General features: G+C 31.0%; 1 protein-coding gene across 4 annotated transcripts in view; it reads right to left on the bottom strand.

The window, feature by feature from the left end:
- Slc41a2_1 (solute carrier family 41 member 2) overlaps positions 1-19,837 on the bottom strand; it is a 76,894-nt gene that overhangs the window by 2,533 nt on the left and 54,524 nt on the right. For 2 of the 4 annotated variants that reach the window (XM_011181649.3, XM_054231670.1), the window contains exons 2-8: positions 12,900-14,550; positions 9,556-9,899; positions 3,579-3,903; positions 3,301-3,447; positions 2,950-3,097; positions 393-598; positions 161-309 (exon numbers count right to left, since the gene is read on the bottom strand). In XM_011181649.3, the coding sequence (XP_011179951.1) occupies positions 161-309; positions 393-598; positions 2,950-3,097; positions 3,301-3,447; positions 3,579-3,903; positions 9,556-9,899; positions 12,900-13,392 (1,812 nt within the window). In that variant the 5' untranslated portion in view covers positions 13,393-14,550. The remainder of the gene's footprint in view (positions 1-160; positions 310-392; positions 599-2,949; positions 3,098-3,300; positions 3,448-3,578; positions 3,904-9,555; positions 9,900-12,899; positions 14,551-19,837) is intronic. The other 2 variants (XM_011181651.3, XM_011181650.3) reach the window with 1 other exon arrangement.

Below are 19,837 nucleotides of genomic sequence, written 5' to 3'. Positions count from 1 at the left end.
CTACTTTGTTCGATTGTTTTTCGAAAAATTATTCGAATGAGATTACTAACTAGATTGATTGTTTTTAATGTCCTATATGAACGCCAACTATGCCGGAAATAATGGCATCTAACAGCTATCACTTTAAAATGTTTAAAAAATATTGTTTTTTTATACACACCTGAATTAAACTCGCCATCAAAAATGATATAACGAAAGCAACGGTAACCGTGGTCGTGGACATGTGTATATAATCGGCAACAAACACGAATACAATATTGCCGGGAATTGACATACCGAGGAGTATGCGCGCCGTTTTAGCATATGGAACTGAAAAGTGAGAAATATTTTGTTAGAAATATTTTAATTATTAAAATTAAAATAACAATTAAAATAATAATCTTCAAACTAACCTCCTTTGAATAGCGCTTTCCATGGCCATTCGAAGATCTTCGTATGCGGTGGTATAATGCCAATAATTGAGCTCTGATGTAGCATTGTTGAGATTTTACTCGCTTGCACCGACACCAAATTGCCACCAATACCGTTGATAATCGGTTGAAACACAACGAAGCCATTGAATATTTCGACAGAGGCATCGAGCACAAGACCGCCGAGACTGTAAAGGGAATTTGAATTAGAAAACATTAAATAAAATATATCAATAAATATTAAAAATCATTATATATTACAAAATTTCGATTTCGAAAAAAACATGTATTTTAAAACAAAAAAATTATATAAAATACAAAAACTTCTATTTCGAAAAAAACAAAAAAAAAAAAATCCAAAAAAAAATTTGTTGCGTATACGTCATGTGGTACTTTTTTATAATCACAGATTGTTGAAGAGTTCTTTCTTTCTTTTCGTAAATCTTATCTACAGATCTATTGCCTTATGAAAAAATAAACAATATCGACGTAAATACACTTTACAAGTGGACACTTATTGGCAATATTCTGAGTAATGCCTTTATTTATAGTTACTTTTTGTCATTCGAGTACTTTTTACTCTACTCCAGCTACTTTAAATGAATTGCAGATTTTGACAATCGATTTTTTCGAAATGTAAGTAAACTAATTTTGCGTACTAGCTTTCGTGATACACATACAAATGTACATTATTTTCGTAAGTGTCTGACGTCAATTTCAGTTACAAATGCTCGCACGTTTTTTAGCACAATTTTTGAATGTTTTTTGTTTCATCTTTAAATTTTTTTCGTCAACTAACAGTGTGCTTTGCTTAAAAATGTATACAAATTATTTTAAGTGGCTCTGAACAAAGTTCTATTTTAAATTTATGACCTGAAAGTTAAAAAAATTGTGTTGCTTTTGTTTTTATTCTTTCTTTTTGTATTTTCTTTCGCGTTTTCGCTATTAGTGTTGTTTTGTATTTGTAGGCAAGCTTTCTAGCAAAATAATTAGAATATTTTAACTGACATTTTTTGTTATTAACGAAAATTTATTTTGCAGCGGTTAATGGGTTTTCTAATTACATACGATTTGTTAGCGATTTCGTGTAAGTACAAGTACACAAAACTGTTTTATTATTTATTTTTTTTACAAATATAACTAAGCAACAATTAATTTCCCTAAAACTATATATTATTTACTTTTTTTGGATGGAGGGATTAAATAAAATTTCATTAAAATCAAAAAAAAAAAAAAAAACACGAACAATGTGGTCCAAAGGCGAAGAATTTCATATAACGAAGATTGAACAAATAGTAATGAAGTTACTATTTCAGCCCATTTAAGTTGATACCCTTCAGATACCCATTTTCCAACAGACTCCATACTCTTTTTTTTTTTTTTGAAGAGCAGATGAATCTTAAAATAACTTTACTGAAAACACATGGACGTATTGAACGATTTTTAGCACGTTAAAAGCTCAGATAGCTTAAGGGGTTAGTGGTAGTCAGAATTTTCAAAAAATATTCTTGAAATATATATATAAGTTGATCCGATAATTACTTTTCGAGTTATTCGACAAATAAAAAATAGCGCTCGGGCACTCTCAAAACTATGTTTTTTGAACTGGTGACAACTGTAACTCGAAAACCGCTCAGTAGATTTTTATACAGCTTTTAGAATACATAATAATCCTGGGTCTGATCGAAGGTTTTTTAATTTCAAAAATTTCGATTTTTTAAAACCAACAAACTGTTGATTTTTTCCCGAAAATCTATAAAGAAATTTCCTGAGGCCGCCATTTTGCTAATTTAAAAAAAAAAAAAAACAAAAAAGCTTCGATCTGGTCCAGGATTATCTATTTATGATAATAATTTTTCTTATCCGAATGATTTTAGATGGCTATCCAAGGACTTATGATTGTCACCGCAAGGCCTTTTTTTGGGACTGGGTCAACACAAACAGCGAATTTTCGTGACTTCAAGTCAGAACATTGTGTAATAATGCCATATTATTACTTTTATGAAATAACATGATTACAATTTAAAGCAAGTCGATGGAGTCTACTTTTCCGATGAAATATTAATATACCAATATTTTTTCATTGGATGATGACAAAAACTCTGATGGAGCTTACAATCTTCTTAATATATGGCAAGCCATTACACAGTATACTAATTTTTTACTCAATATTTCAAAATGGCTTTAAGGCTCTCTTTCAAAAACTGCAAGATTTCGTTTGTAATTTTTTTCATATTCGGTGCTACGGGTCGTATACGCAACTTTCGAACGAATTTTATAAAATGCGCTGAGGATGGCTTTTATATAAGTTTTTCTTTTAATTTTTACTCATTATCAGATGGTATAATATTTAAGTATTTATATATATTTAATAGCTTTTTGCGGTAGGCAACTGAGTATATAACTATGTTGTATGAGTCACAATAATATTCTTCAATTCAAAGTTTTTGAAAAGAATTAGCATTCCAAAAACGGTTTTGTTTGTGTGATGTTATCATAGAAAAACTAATATATAAGTATATGCATGCTTATTACTCACCCACTTATACACAGCGCAGATAGTACCGGCACCCAGCCACTCTTCAATACCGGACGAGTATATTTATTTTTGAGCACAATGGCAACCCACATAGGTAAAAGCACTAAATAGCAAGCGACTACAACAAATGTGATCCATAAATGGGTTTCTGTAGTAAATAAAATACAAAAAATTTGTTAAAAATATAGTTCTCTTTTGAGATATATTATTACTAAGAAAAGTGGACATACAATCTTGTAATACACGATTCACTAATGAATGTATTTACAAAAAACCAAAAAAAAAAATACAAAATATTTGAACTGTCCACTTAACTTTCTATTATATTTTGTATAATAAATTTGTACTCACTTATGTGATCGAATAGTATTGAAGCAATGAAGGAAAGTATGCTTATTGAAACGACATCACCGATAGATGCCGCTAACGGTGTTGCCAAGTTATCAGGATTTAAATGAAATTTCTCAGACAATAATATCACAGCCACTAATACAAAATCTGTAAGGAAGAATAGTTAATTATGAATTAAAAAGTATTATTTATAGTTTACAAAAGTAATTTTATTATTATAGTATTTATTATAGCAACAATTATCGTTAAGAAATATTTTTTTTTCGCTGCAAGCTTACCTAAAACAAAGCACGATGAGGTCGCCGTAAACATAGCGGACGCTATCAGCAGCATAACATGTTCAAAAAAGAATGTACCATCCATTGCCGCACCAACAACAATGGCAAACATTGCGACCAAAAAGGATGCCACCGTCGCCTGCACTTGCACCAACGCTATATTGCCGACAATCATACGGATGACTTCCTTGCGTGAGGTCATATTACCCAAATTGACCTGTGTGGAGAGACGTGATGCGAGGCACATATCGAGATTGCCCTTGAGGCCGAGTAGTGACGGCACGAGAATGAATAGTTCGGTGATCTCTTTGAAAACACGCCATTTCTACGCGCGCAGAATATGTGAGTGGCATATAAGAAATTGCGAGAAAAAATAAAAAATACAAGTAAATGTATTAGTAAACTATGTTACCACATATAAATTATATGTAAATATATATGTATGTATAACTGTGTGTTAGTAGCAGGGAAGCGGGCGTTGTAAGCAAAATAGTTGAAATGTAAAACACGTAAATGGTATTTCTACTCGCCAATAAATAAAAACGTTGCTAGACAGTGCCAACGGAACTAAGAGCTTAATTTATACTATAACTTAGTGTTTGCATTAATTAATTCCCTTTTATTTTATTGCATGATTATTTAAAAATTATAGAAACATTTATGTAAATGTATATGCGACAATAAAATATTGTTTATCAAAAGCAGTATTATCTAAGCATATAAATATAGTTTAATTGGTTATTTTATGAAATACTCGATTTATTTGTCTCTAAAATGAGTCACATGTTCTTATGCAATATAACTAATAAATTAATATACAATAGTAATAGAATTAAAAATAAAAAGATTTGTGCAATTTTCGTTTCTTCGTATATACTTAAGTTCAAGTGTCTGCAGGAACACTTCAATTTGACATTATCTGGTACTTATACTAAATATGTAATCAGTGCACTGGGGGACTTACAAAACTAAGGAAGATTAAAAACAAGAAAAAACGTTAACTTCGGCTGTACCGAAGCTAAAATACTCTTCACAGGTGCATTTCTTCGTTCGGTTTGTATGGCAGCTATATGCTATAGTGAACCGATCTGAACAATTTTTTCGAAGATTGAATTATTTCTATGAACAATAACTCACACCAAATTTCGTGAAGATATATAGTAAAATGCGGAAGTTTTCCATACAAGCCATTGATTCCGATCGTTCAGTTTGTATGGCAGCTATATGGTATAGTGAACCGATCTGAAAATTTTTTTCGGAGATTAAATTATTTGTATGAGCAATAACTCACACCAAATTTAAAATCGGACGGACGGACCGACAGACAGACGGACATGGCTAAATCGGCTCAGTTCAACATACTGATCATTTATATATGTATATACTTTATAGGGTTTTATAGGGTTTACGATTCCTTCCTTGTTACAAACTTCGTGACAAACTTAATATACCCTGTTCAGGGTATAATTACGCAGAAAGTTATGTTTTGAAATTTGAAAGTGTGTAATTGTTTTTTACATTTTGGAAAGGTGGTGGTGTAAAAGGCTTTCGCATAAACTAACAGATATAAAGGTTTATCTTAGTTTTTATTTTATAAGGGGTTATCGGGGAAGTCATTATTCCTTTTAGTACTTTATTAGTAGAAAACTTTTTATTTTGATAATCCTAAGAGCCCTACAATTATTTTTGAAAACCTATTATAAAGAATTATATAGTTTCTTCAGAGTCGTAAGCGGCATAACATTCTAAAAAATACTAAGAAATTTCCCTACTGTGGTTTCCATCTGTATTTTAAGATATACTTTAATATAATTGGGTTTATAATTTTAAACAATCTCATAATCTTCATTACAATGAATTTTTTTTTAAAGATTTGTTACGAATCGAGTTGATATTGATTATATACGAGGTGTGTTCAAAAAATAACAGGAATTTTCGTTTTATGCAAAACACATTTGTTCATTCGTCTACATTAATGTTGTCGCCTTCAAACTAGTCGCCATTCGATATTAAGCACTTATGCCAGCGCTCCTTCTAATCACCGAAACACTTCTCAACTCGATTTTGGGGATGGTCCTTGGCTCTTCCGGCGATATCTCGTATGTTTTTAAAACGACGGACCAGTAAGGTTATCTTTCTTTATGGAAATAAGAAAAAGTCACACGGAGCCGTGTCTGGCGAATACGGCTTGGTATTGCTTTTGACCAAAAATTCACGAACAAGCAACGAGGTATGTGCTTTTAACAAACGAAAATCGCCAAGCTCACAAAGACACTAACTTTAGCGGGAGCTACAGACTTTCCAAGCCAATTTATACAATTCCCGTTATTTTTTGAACACTCCTATAAAACCTCACCTTTGAAAAAATTGCCAAAAATTTTACAAAATTATCGTAACTCGATTTCTAATACGGAAGAGACTAAATTTTAAACGTGTATTTCAATAATTAAATAAGGTTTGATATTCATAAAGAGCAAGAGATCAAATAAATGGTATGTCGAAATAAGCAAGAATATTCATCTAAAATAGTCGTCAAAAAAGTTAGATTTATGGATTTTTGAGAACTATATATACATATATAAACTATAAATTTAATCTAATCAACAACATCAGTTGACTTATGCATATCTACTAATAGCGATTTAGAATGTGGGTAGTTTGTACAACGTCTTATCTGTTTGAAGTTATACTAGGCGTATGAGTGATTTTTTCATTACTGCCTCAAATACATTCAATTTTGTTTCTTTATAATATTTATAGCTATCTATTTATTTAATTATTCTCTTCTGTCCCATCGAAAATGAATGTCATTAGATATGAAAAACTGTTCCAAATAATATAGTGTCAAACGTTAAGAGTTGCTAAAAGGTTTTGATAAATCTTCGCACCTTCAATTGTGGTTCATGCAAATTGAATTTCTTAAATGAAAATTTTCAAATTCACGCTAATAAATAGAAACGCTAAACCCAATTGTGACAACAGTAAATTTCTAAAAATTAATGAGATGACAACAAATATACTCTCTGAGAACTGTTTACCACAAACAACAATTTAAGCATTTACGTTTGCCTACAATCTGCTTATTTACAGTTCTTTACACCTTGAAAAATTCGTGGGAACTTTCTTTGTGCAAATGGTTGATAAATCCCGAACGGAATATTCCACTCGCACAAATAAAGTCTGAGCACAAATATGTGTAAAGATGCGCACAGTTTGTTGTTTATTTAACATTTTAACATGCCGTTATGAAAATGTCAATAAGCAATTTCATATTAACACATCTAATTTGATGTGGCGCAATCTGTGACAATAGCACAATCAGTTATGACAATAAAGCGGGAAAATAGTCAAATAAACTGAAAACAGTGTGACGAGACTTGAAAAATATATATAACTTGTATGTATGTATTCGACGCCTATTGCAGTCATTAAATGGATCTCAAACATGCAAAGGCGCTGTCTATATAGATAATATGCCGACTAGCTGTCTAGATAAAAATACACTTGGAATATATATTTGTTAGTGAGCATGTGTCTGTCAGTCAACAGAGTTTTAATTTCACAGCTGCAACAGTAACATGAATATATTATTTTCATTTCATTTAATTTTAATTACTGCAATTCCATTTAATGCATTGCCAATTATTTACATTTTTTGGGGGTTATTATTTTGGTGCTACGTAGGCGCTACCTTTTCCGTTGGGGATTTACACGAGTAAAATAATGGTATAATAGCAGTATTCAATTCGCAATTTCGCTGCTCGCTATATTTGTCAAAAAATTACATAGAAAAGCAAAATATATTTGTTGTTGTTCCTTAATTCTAATTCAATACGAGAGAGTACGCGGACACCTCAATAAAGTGGCATAACTGCTGTCTTAAATGCTACCAAGTTTTATGCAACACATTTTAGACCAGTTTTACTATTGTAGATGTTTCAAAGGACGATCCGAAGCCAGCTAATAATTAAAGAAAAGGTAAATATTTACTCATTCGGGTGCCTGTCAGCTGGTCTAAATCTAATAAAGGGCAACAAAAGTTTTATTCCTGTGAAAGTATATTCGATGCCATTATGTTTTATGGAACTCGATTTCTTTTGCTTGACCACCACGGGCACCCGTGCAGAAACCCAGACGCTGAACCAAATTTTCGACGGTTTTCAAGCATAAATCGGCCGATACTGCTGCAATTACACATTCGACATTCGTATGAAGTTTATCAATCGTCCCAAGCTTGTTGGTATAGACCTTAGACTTGACGTAGCCTCACAAGAAATAGTCTAACGAAGTCAAACGCACAGCCGAAGCAGCCAATTGACTGCGCCATTACGAGAGATAACACGTTCACCTAACTTGGTTTTCAATAAATCGATTTTAACATTCGCTGTGTGGCTTGTGGCACCGTCCTGTTGGAGCCACATATTGTCCAAATCGCTATCACCCAATTCGGGCCCAAAATATTCGGATATCATTGATCGGTGGCGATTCCCATTCAAAGTAACGTGCCGGTCTTGATCATCATGGAAAAAGTACGGCCCAATGACGCCGGCGGCCCATAAACCGCACCAAACCGTAAATTTTTCGTGATCCATGGTGACTCATGGAGTACGTGTGGATTGCTGCCTGACCAATAACGCATATTCTCTTAAAGTTGAGGCCACTGACTCTGAATTTCGGTAGTAGATTTTAATAATTTCGACTCGTTGTTGGATATTATATCTTTCCATGATGAAATGGCAAACCTTACTAAATAGTAATGTCAAAAGGGCGGGAAAAAATATGACGTCCTTTGCTGGTCCTATCTGTCTACTTTTGTAGAGTCCCTTTTTGAAAACCTTTATATCTCTGGATGCGATTATCAGTTGGTCATTATTGCTAAGGTTTGTCAACTTGATCATTACTGACAAGGAATTTTGATATGACTTCATACGTATTATTGCAATTAACATAAATGAAGACCGAATTGTTCAGTTTTAACCTACAAAGTATTCAAACGTATTGTAGAGGAGGTTTTAAGATTAATAAGAATAACATTAAAAATCTAGCAAAAAAAAAAAGGTTTTCTAATGAATACAAAATCTTTCTAAAAAGAAAACGTGTCATCTTCGCCAACTTAAAAGGGATTTGTTGGCTTAATTAATATGTAGTACGATGTGACACCGCATCAGGGGGAAGGTTATGTAATATTGTAAAAAAAAAATATTTTTCATTTTCCTAAGATTATTCCCAGAAAACTAACAACATATTATAGCTAAGTGTACTATAAAAATATATTGCATTAATAACTTATAAATAATAAAATAATCTAAATTTTCCCGGATATTACTTTAATTAAATAGAGTAAATAAAATAAATATTCAGTGAGGAATAGAATATAATAATTTTCATAAAAGTTTAATTTTGCCTACTAACTATGTAAATATATTTATGAAGCAGCCGAAAGCCTATGATGCTAGCGCTGCGTACTTTAGTTTATTTAATAATTTGTTTATTATGTAAGCTTTAATAAAATAAAAAAAATATTTATGAAGTTCTCAAATACTCCATTAGTTTGAAGAAACTTATCGCATAAAAATATGAAATTTTGCCATTTTTATTATAATTATAATGTAGGAATAATTACAATATCTATGCAGTTGAAATTACGTAATTGTTATCGCAACTTTAATCGTAATCAAATGCACAAAATAACTGCGCATTTGAATTGAAATACAGTTGTATTGTAAGATTGAGCAATTAAAATAAACAAAACAAAAAAATAAAGAAATATGCTTATCACATTAGACATCTTTATGAAAATGCATATGTGTAATTAAAAAAAAATTACATTTGATTCAGTTGACAATCGCTTGACAATGGCACTGTTCCCAACTCAAAACACAAACAATTAAAATTTACACTTAGCATGTTGCTTGTAATCCCGTACATTATCACTAACAACAGCTATACTCTATTCTATCAACAACATTTGACTCACCTCTACACGCCCGAGCACAATACCCGCACCGATTGTGCCAACACCAGCCAAAAAGAACGGTATCGACACTTGCAACAATATTGATGACCATTTCTCCTGCTTAATACCCGGTCGATTTAATGCCAACTTCTCATCACTGCTACCAGGCACACCGGCAATACTGGTCGCGTCTAATGCACCAATGCCACTGCCGCCATGACCGCCACCGCCGCCGCCTCCGCTACCACGACCACCACCACCCGTGCCAGGATCTGGTTCTGAGGATGCTATAGACGTCGTGATGATTGAGCTTAGTGAACCAGTCGTCGATTGTGGGAGACCGGACAACTTGTCATTGTCGGTGTCTGCAAACGAGTCGAGTAAATAAGAAAAAAAATCGGAGGGAGAGACAAAAGAGTACGAAAGATATTGATTAAAAATTGAGAATTGACATGTTAATTGAGGAAGTGTGCAAAAGTAGTCATAAAAATTAATTTATATGAATACAGCATATATAATTGTAATATAATAAATATATAATTTCAAATTACTAAAGTGCAAACAACTTGTAAAGTTTTAAATCAAATGGTAGGTAAAAATTAGAAAAAGGTCGTGCATAGATAAATCAGAATTTAATAGCTCAATTACATTGCTTATTAATAGCAAAACTAAAATTAACTCAACAGCGTATTTCAAACATATAAACATACATAAAAATAGGCGCATATGAAAAATACGCCCTCGGAATGAATATAAGAATAAAGTAAGCAGATCATTTGGTATTTTTTATAATACAAGAGTAAATTTTCAAGTTCAGATCCTTTATATTCGAATCATTTCGCTTATTCACGTTTATCGATAAAATAAATGGATAGACTTACTTTTCCCCAATGCACTGAGTCACGCAAAGTTTTAATTACTTGTACGAAATAATCCACTTTCATGACAAAAAGTCGCAAACTAAAAACAGTTACGTGAACTGAACTTATAATTACGTGAATAGTAAATATAAATTTTTATTTGTAGTACTGTAGCGAAACTTTGTTGCTAAAAGATATAATTACAGTGGAACTCCCGAACTCGAATCACTATAATCCAAAAAACTTCGAGAAAGAGAGACCTCGAGTTATAGAAGGTTTAATTCAAACACATAATTTTTCAAAAAGCTTTAAAATATAGGTTTAAATATAGTTTTATGCCTTTGATACATGATTTATGTAATCCATAAGTATAATATCATAGTTTTTGTTAGCCTCCATACGAAATAGATAGACTCTTTTAAAATATGCCTCGATAGTAAAATTTTAAATTTTGTATTATATTATCCCCTGGTCGAAAAGTTCGATTTATGGTAGGCAATTTGTATGAAATTTGACTTCTATTGCCAATTCAAGAATTCGAGTTATGAAGAACTTCGAGTTAGTGATGTTTGAGTTATGGAAGGAAATGTGTATGAAATTTGATTTCTCAACGCTATTTCCAATTCAAGAATTCGAATTATGGACATCTTCGAAGTATAGAAGTTCGAGTTATGGAAGTTCCACTGTATTTTATAAATATGTAGAGGTGGACTTTGATTTTTCATTGTACGAGGTGTGTTAAAAAAATAACGGGAATTTTTTTTTTTAATTTATTCATTCATCTACGAGTACATTAATGTTGTCAAACTTCGAAATAGTCCATATTTGATTGTATGCACTTATGACAGAGTTTCTTCCAATTTCAAAACATTTCTTAAACCTGATTTTTGGAATAACCTTTGGCTCTACCAGTGATTTTTCGTACGCTTGTAAAACGACGGCTTTTTCAATTCTCTTTATTTTTGGAAATAGTAAAACTTCACAGGTAGCTATGTCTAGAAGGCTGGGGCATCGTTACAGTATTGTAATTGGCCAAGAATTCACGAACAACGCATTTCAACATAATAAACAATAAAAAATGTAACAATTGGACTTTTGGACAATTCCCGTTATTTTTTGAACACGCCTCGTATATGCAATTTATTATATATCACGACTTAAATAAAAAAAAAACTAAATATACACGTGTGTATTTATTAAAATACGATAGGGGTAGACACGACTAAATTAATTATAATAATAAATTAAAAAAAAATATCATGAGAAATATTACTGTAATTTAAAAATCGTAATACATAAGATATGTTTTTCCTGTCGGCCTAATCGGATCGCCCTCGTTTATATATATGTGTCGAAGAAAGTGATTCAATATGTGAACAATTCAATATGTGAATAATTCATGAACTTTATATTCTATTTATTTATAATCATACACAACTAATTATAATAAAAAATCGTAAATTTCTTCAAGGATCTACTGAAAAATACCTTTACCTAGTGAACTCACATCTAATAAAATTTGGATCGAAATATTTTATTTATATATTTTTGTTATGCATGGAGAAACCCATAACAATGATTTTAAAATTAGCTCATTTTCTATACTAAATTATGTAAATTATTTAAAACTTTTCAATAAATTACTCTACAAGGCTCTAAACTCTATTTGCAGAAATAAATACATGGCTTAAATAAATCACTTCAGAAAAACTTAAAATGGAGTTAAGCCCCATAGATCATATACATCATACGGTAAAAAACATTGCATGCAATATATCAAAGATTGTTTAAAAAAATATTTAAAATGTAGAGATGATTTTCAATCTTTGAAAAGCTTTAATAAAGTCATAAATTGCTAAAAAAAATTAAATATTTTTAGAGAGAAAAAAAATATAGATACAGATGCTTATGAAGAAAGCTCTATTTAAAATATGTAAATTAAAAAAAAAAACTTTCAGTTCTTATATATTTATTAACTTAATGTTGAGTATTTCCATTAAATCCCAACATTTTTATTAGCATATAAATCTGATATTTAAATATTTACTAGTGCTTCTTAAGTATTTTTTAAATTACTTCAGCTGGTGTTTAGCAAGTGACTTTTACAGTGAAAATATATTTAAACAAATATAGCACACAGTACTACATAGTATATTTTGGCACATTAACCACCAAGGTATATAATATATTTGTGATAGGAGGGAAGGTGAAGTTAAGTTCGTAAAAAAGAGTAGGGTTCACTAATATAAGTAGGGTGTAAAGAAGAAGAAATGAGAGATAGTAGTTAAAAAAGTGGAAAAGAGTACAACATTACATTACATATAAATATTGATAGAGGATAGAAGTTAATACGTAGAGGAAGCAAAAAAAAAATATATATAGAATAAATGGATAGCAAGACTTTCGTGTTTTCACCACATTTTGTTTGTGTGTTGTTGTTGTATGTAGTACTTGTTATCATTTGTGTTTTTTGTTTTGTTTTTTTTTTTTGTTTTTGCAACTCACCATTTCCATAAATTGTATATAATCTATATTTATCATCCTGTTGTTGATCTTTTTGTAATTGTTGCTTTTGTGGTGCTATTGTTGGTGGCAAGGGTTGTGGCAATGGCGCCGTGAGTGACAATGGCAATGTATAACGATAGTGTCCATGTGGTACGCCATTGTTACTCGTGTAGTATGGTGTGTTGTTGTCATTTTTATTGTTTTTATTATTGATATTATTTTGGATTTTGCTGTTGTTGTTGCTGTTATTTCTTAAAACTAATTCATCAGTGTTGTTGTTGTTGTTGGTGTGTTTGGTGTTCATTGTATCTGGTGTGGTGGATATGAATTCCATGCTATCGCAGATATTTGTTGTTGCCGTTTGTGGTGTTGGCGGCGCTTGAAAACCTTCATTACTGATGCCGGCATCATCGGCCAATTTCAGATAATCATCACTGCTGTTGGTCATTAAAGACAAATGCGGCTGTGATTGCTTCTTGCTCGGCGACGGCATTTTGTATTGTTGTTATTTATTTATTTATTTAAGTTAGTTTTAAAAATTTTATAATTGGAATACTTTTACTTTTTACTTAGCGTAAATGTGCTACTAAAATCTGTGTGTATCTTTCTAGGCAAGAATTGAAATCTCTTCACATTTTCGTAAGCGCAAATATGATTTGTGCTAACTTGCTTGAAAACTAAATTTAATTAATATAATTAAATTAATTTCAATAATTTGTAATCTTTTTTTTTATCGATTTAAATTAACTACAACACAGTGGCAAATATTTTTTTTAATAAATTAATTTTAATTTTGCTAAAAATCTAAAGCTGCTATATGGTTTTGTGTACTAAATATTTAAGCGTACAAACGAAACTTAAAACGCCAATTATTGGAAACTATTTTTGTGTTTTTTTTTTACAAAATTTACAAAAATATATTTGTTTTTTTTTTTTTGTAAGTATTTGATTGTTTACATATTTTTTTGGCGCTTTGGTTTCTATATTCTTTGTTTACTTTTTAAAAAATTAATACTAATTTACAAATGAAAACATAATATCACACACAGTTTGTTTGTTTGTTTTTTTTTTTTTCAGAATTAACAAAATTTGTTATCAATAATTAAAAAAAAAAATATAAATACTAAATTCTTTTTGGAAATGTTATAAATTTTTATTAATTTATATGGCGTAGGTTCCGTGGGTAATACAGCGATTAGCTCGGCCAACGTTTGGTTTACATTTTCGTGTTGATTTTGTGGGCGTGTCTCGTGCTGCAGATCGTTCGTTGCTGATTCGGGCAGAGACTCGAGCGTCTTGTAAGCAATCGTAGACAGTTTTTTGTAGAGATCGCGTGCTTGTTGAAACCAATTTGAGTAGCTGCCTTCGTTTCCTTATTGATTTCACGTTACTCGTATTTACAGCTGCTCTTGTTGTTATTGTTGGTGTGTGTTTTTGAAATTGTTTGTTAGTGTGTACGAAATAAGTAGTGGAAATAGCGAAAACTTGTTGAGTGAAAGAAGTGTTTCGAAAGAAAACAGGTTATAAGTTGTGTGGATCAACGTTATTTTTTTTTCTTAATTTTCGTTAGGATTTTCTGTTTTACTGGCTTCTATTCTGTTCGCGAGACAGAAGTGCGCCTTCGGCTTTAGTCACCGGACCGTTGATATGGCTAAAAGAAATAGATCAGAAGCAGAAAAAAGAAACGTTGGTTTCAGGGACGAAATTTTTGGCATTTTTGTATATTTTTCTACATTACAAAACTCGTTATAAGAGTTTACGTCAATGTTGAAATAGGTAAAAAATAAAAAAAAAAGTTTTGCATATTTTAGCGCTTCGGAGCGTTGATTTTTTTGGTTGTAAGAATGTTGCGTTGTGTTGAAATTAGAAGAACACTAGGCTGAACTGTTAAATATGTATATGTTTTAAATTAAAATAATAATTAAGTGCTAACTAATATATTTGAACTTATCATATAATACATAAGATATATGATTCATAGATATTAGGAACTATTTTTAGAAATATTAAAAAAAAACTTGACCTATTTGTAGTTTACGTGCTTTTAGCACATGTAATACCTCATAAAAAAATTATATTAAATTAATTTTAATAACTTTTTGAGCTTATTGAGTAACTAGCTTTAATAAAAAATATTTAATAATAAAAAAAATAAACTGTCCATAAAACAATATAAATTTATCTAATAAGAAAATGTAATTAAATAAATTACGATACGATAAAAGCAATTAAAATATAATAAAAAATATATATAATTATATAGATAAATTAATTATTAAAAAATGTATGTTGTTGTTGCTGTTGTTTATTGACGCTTTTTATTAACTATTACACGCTTATTACACAGTTATTCACACATTTTTATATCAGATATAACGGTATATCCGCTAATTTTCATATCAAAAGTCAAACGAACACAATTTCAGCTAAATATTTCAATAAAATTGCGGTTCTTTCAACTCTTTTATAAATTTAAACGTGAAGATCCTATCATCCAATCCCATCCCATCATATTACACTGACTTTCATAAAAAAATTAACGTTATTTAAGGTATTTTAGCATCACTGTTGCCAATTGCTAAGACTTGTTTTCACTTGCGTAGAGAGATCTTACAATTATTCGACAATTCTTGGAATTGAATAATAAATTTGGGTAAACAAATTATTTGTAAAAAAATATTGAATATTCTTTTTTTGATCAATACAAAGTGCAATATTTCTTCGAAATCTATAAATAGCATCGTATAAGAAACACAATAATAATGTATATGTATATGTATATGTATATGTGTTGAATTAAGACGAGCTTTGTTTTTACAGTACAAAGGAATTATTGTTGCATCCAGATTATGCGTGATAAAACTGACATTGGAGGCGTTAGCCTATTAGCTGGCAATTATATGAGTGGAGTGAACTGATTTGGTGATTTCATAATATTTAAAATGCAAAATAAACGCAAATGAATATTTCGATTTAATTAATTAATGATAAACAATTTGTCAACAGTAATAATCAATGATTTATAATTTGTGAAAAAAGAATTTGCAAAAAAATATAATATTTTTGAATACAATTTCTTAGAATTCAAGATTTACAATTAATAATTGAATATTCATATAATTCATATTTATATTTATTATTTCAGAATTCTCTTAATTTATTGGCGAAAGTCACTGTTTAAAGAGTATAAAGTAGAACTTTCGTAGTCAAATTTATTAAAGAAATGATTAGTAGCTAATAAAGCGTGCAAAATAACCTTATTTGACTTGAAAACAGTTTAGCCTATAAATACTACGCTATAAATACACATGAAGACAATATAAATTCATACAAATATGTTTGTAGGAATGTCAATGAATATATTTCACAGATTCACACGCTTGAACGGCGTGTGTGGGTCAAAACGCAGAAGATAATGAAGCTAAAGAAACTGGTTTCGCATTTGCAATTCTTTCAAAATTAAACTAATGTGCTGGTAAATATACATATATACATACATAAATATATAGTTACAGCGTGAAGTATAATTAAATTGATTAAATCTTGAAATTTTCATTAATTTCTTAAGCGACCAAACGTGTTAGTTTGACGTTATTAATGAAGCAAAGAAGAGATAAAAATAAATAATTGTCTAAAATTAAGAGAGTGATTGTTTGTAAATTAATTTTAATTTAGAATTTTGTATTATTTTATAAATTAATGTTAGTTTTTTTTTAATATTTTTCATATAATATGATTCATATTTTCAGTTTAATTTTGTAATGTATATGGAAATAAATTAGGATTTTAAGTTTTGTCAATATAATCAATAAATTATATTTAATAGATAGAAATAATAGTATTTTTGCACAGCCAAATTAATTTATCAAACAAAAATTTTCAGAAAATTCAGAAACCAGTTTTTGCCCTTCGGACTGCCGGTTACTCTATAATCGATCAGTTGTTATACATATTTGTTGCTTTTCATAGGAAGTTGGTAAATTTCAACAGCTAATTGCTATTTTCTCAATAACCTCAGCCATTATTTCTAGCAGCAACATATACCGTCGAGTAGAATTCCAACTCGATTAAAAATTAATGTAGTAAAATGAGATTTTTATTTTGTATGGTAAATCGACCTAAATTAGCGCCTTAATCGAGCAAAGGCCTCCTGTGCGAAAAGGCTATAAGCTTCAGTTTCAAAATGTTTAGTGTAAACGAGTTTATTTTTAAACAACTAACTAACTTAAGAATTTATTTAATAAATAAGCCAAAAAATACAAAAAAAAATCATGTTTGTTTGGCACAAAAAAAAATTAATAGTCGCAGTGTCTGCATGTGTTTTTATTATTTTACTTTTATTTTCATTTTATCAAATTTACTTCTTTTGCTTCTTTCACTTCTCACGCTTGAGAAACCTGTTTCAAAACGCTCACTTAATTTATAGACACAACATGGATGCTTCATTTGACTATACATAGAAGAGAAAAATTTATATAGTATAATTTTGAAAGTATTCATATTTGAAGTAATTTCTTGCGGACCTAGACTCAGAAAATAATATATGCTTGTACACATATGAAAAATTTTATCTACAACAAATCGACTAATAAAATCGAATAAATTTCAATATCTCAAAACTTTGCTTAATGCACTTAGCTGATTTTATTTGTTAGTTGCAGTTAAACTACTACTCTGGTCATAGTACGTGTCGCCTATCGCATATACCGATTTTGTTCGTATATTTCATATAATTTACGCGAAGCATCTAACTTGTATGCTATTTATTATACCAGACAACATTAATTTAAGAAGAAATATAAAAGTAGCAGAAGCAAAACAACTGGTAAGCAAACGAAAAATGCTTACAGAGATAAGCCAGCTTGAGAGCAAAGGTGAAAAATTAGATTTAAACAAAATTTGACTAGGTTAGGTTAGGTTAGGTACGAAGGCTGTTTCCCTACACTGGGGAAACCTACTTAGACTATCGAGAGCAGTCCTTTGTGATGCCGTAAAATTCAACCCCCTCACTTATTTATGAATCGACAAAGCGCTTAGAACCTACCACAAATCTGCAGAGGTTTTTAACTTCTGTATCCGCTATTTCGCGAGGGTGCCCAAAAAAGTGATATCCAAGGATCCAAGGTCTAGATCTCGCAAAGGCGGGACATTCCAAAAGGAAATGCTGGGAGGATTCTACCTCACCTTCTTCTAGGCTGCTTTTGCAGCTAGCATCCGGTAAAATTTTTAATTTGACCACGTGAGTCCCGATGGGACAATGGCCAGTTAGAACCTATAACTTGGCCAAACCTATAACTTGGGAAAGATTGATCTTGTTTAGGGCAAAGAGTTCTCTTGACCTCTTGCGATTTACTTTGGGCCAGAATGATCTTGCGACAGAACAGGTGCTAGTGACTGTCCAGCGCCTGCTCAGTTCAGCTGAGACTCATTCATCCAGAAGCAAGTTGCAAGAGGACAGCGGCGCTCCTATGTGTTCCCATTCCACTGTAAGTGCGACAGAAGTGCCTAGCATAGCAAGCTCGTCAGCCTTGCAGTTTCCTGCAATTCCGCTGTGGCCAGGCACCCCAAATTAGTAAGATAGCAAAGTGCTCCGATGCAACTGATAGCGAGGACTGGCAATCCTTTATCAGCCTGGAGCGCACAGTCATTGAGCTTAAGGCTAATATTGCCGCCCTATTATCAGAGAGGATCGTCAACTTTTTGAAAGCTGCTGTACTCCGCAGCAGTGAATCCGCTGCAACCTTTATGGCCGCCACTTCCGCTTGAAACACGCTACAATGGTCCGGAAGCCTGAAGCTGAAGTTGATGAGAAGTTCCGGACTATAAACTCCTCCTCCAACTTCTCCGCCAACTTCGACCCATCCGTAAAGAAGCTTACCTCCCCCTCCTCCAGCGACTCCTACTCACCCAACCCTCTCTTGACTAATTTGTAAATAAAATAAAATATAATAATAAATTGAATTTATTGCTAAAAACCCACACAACTAGCTACAAAGAAATAACTTTTATCATAGTAAAATATCAATTAGTGATGAGAGTTAAACGTTAGACATGCAAAACTTCATGCTACGCACACAAGTAATTGAGTTTACCAACACAATATGAATCTTTGTACGTAAGCAGCCAGACAGATGGAACGGATAATGATATTGACATATCAAAAAGGTGTGAATATGCAAAAAAATGTTTGAGATAATTTGCGCAAATACGAGATATCTTGAAAAGCTCATAACAATACATCGAATTAAGGGTTTTTATATATTTTTTTATATATTTCAATATAGCTATGTGTTACTTAAAATATATAGTTTACCAACAATATTATATTTAATTGTTATAATACTGTTGAGCACATCAATTATTTCACGTTAAGTGCGACATTAACTCAATGGAATGAACTATTGGCGATACTTTTGTGCTTTAGATAACGACAATTTGTAGAAACATTTAGTAATTAGTTGAAATATACTACAATAACGGTAATTTATAGTACAACAATTGCCCAACCAAAACTTATAGTGATTGCATAAGCAGCTAAATGAAATTACGCCACAATAAATTGCTCAACGCGGTGTATGAGTAACATTTTATTGCGACCATTGCAGTTCGTTTGACAAAAGTGCTCCTCAGTCTCAGTCAATATTTAATAATTTACTACTTAATATTAAATAAGCTGCTTGACTGCCACAGAAAATTCAAAATATTAGACAACAACAATAAAGTCGTTGAATTGTTTTCAACTTTAAAGCACACACTCACTACATACATACGACATCTAATAAAACCGAAAAGCACACACGGTTATGAAATGATAATAATTTTTAGTTGCCATTTAAGCTAACAGTACCCAGTTATGTACTCGTATATTATCAGTCATATTGTAAATTATTATTTTATTACACAAATTGTCAATTGTTGATACATATGCTAATTACGCC

This window comes from Zeugodacus cucurbitae, chromosome 5 (genome assembly GCF_028554725.1).
Source record: "Zeugodacus cucurbitae isolate PBARC_wt_2022May chromosome 5, idZeuCucr1.2, whole genome shotgun sequence".
Taxonomy (NCBI): Eukaryota; Metazoa; Arthropoda; class Insecta; order Diptera; family Tephritidae; genus Zeugodacus; species Zeugodacus cucurbitae.
This window is presented reverse-complemented; position numbering and strand designations above follow the sequence as displayed.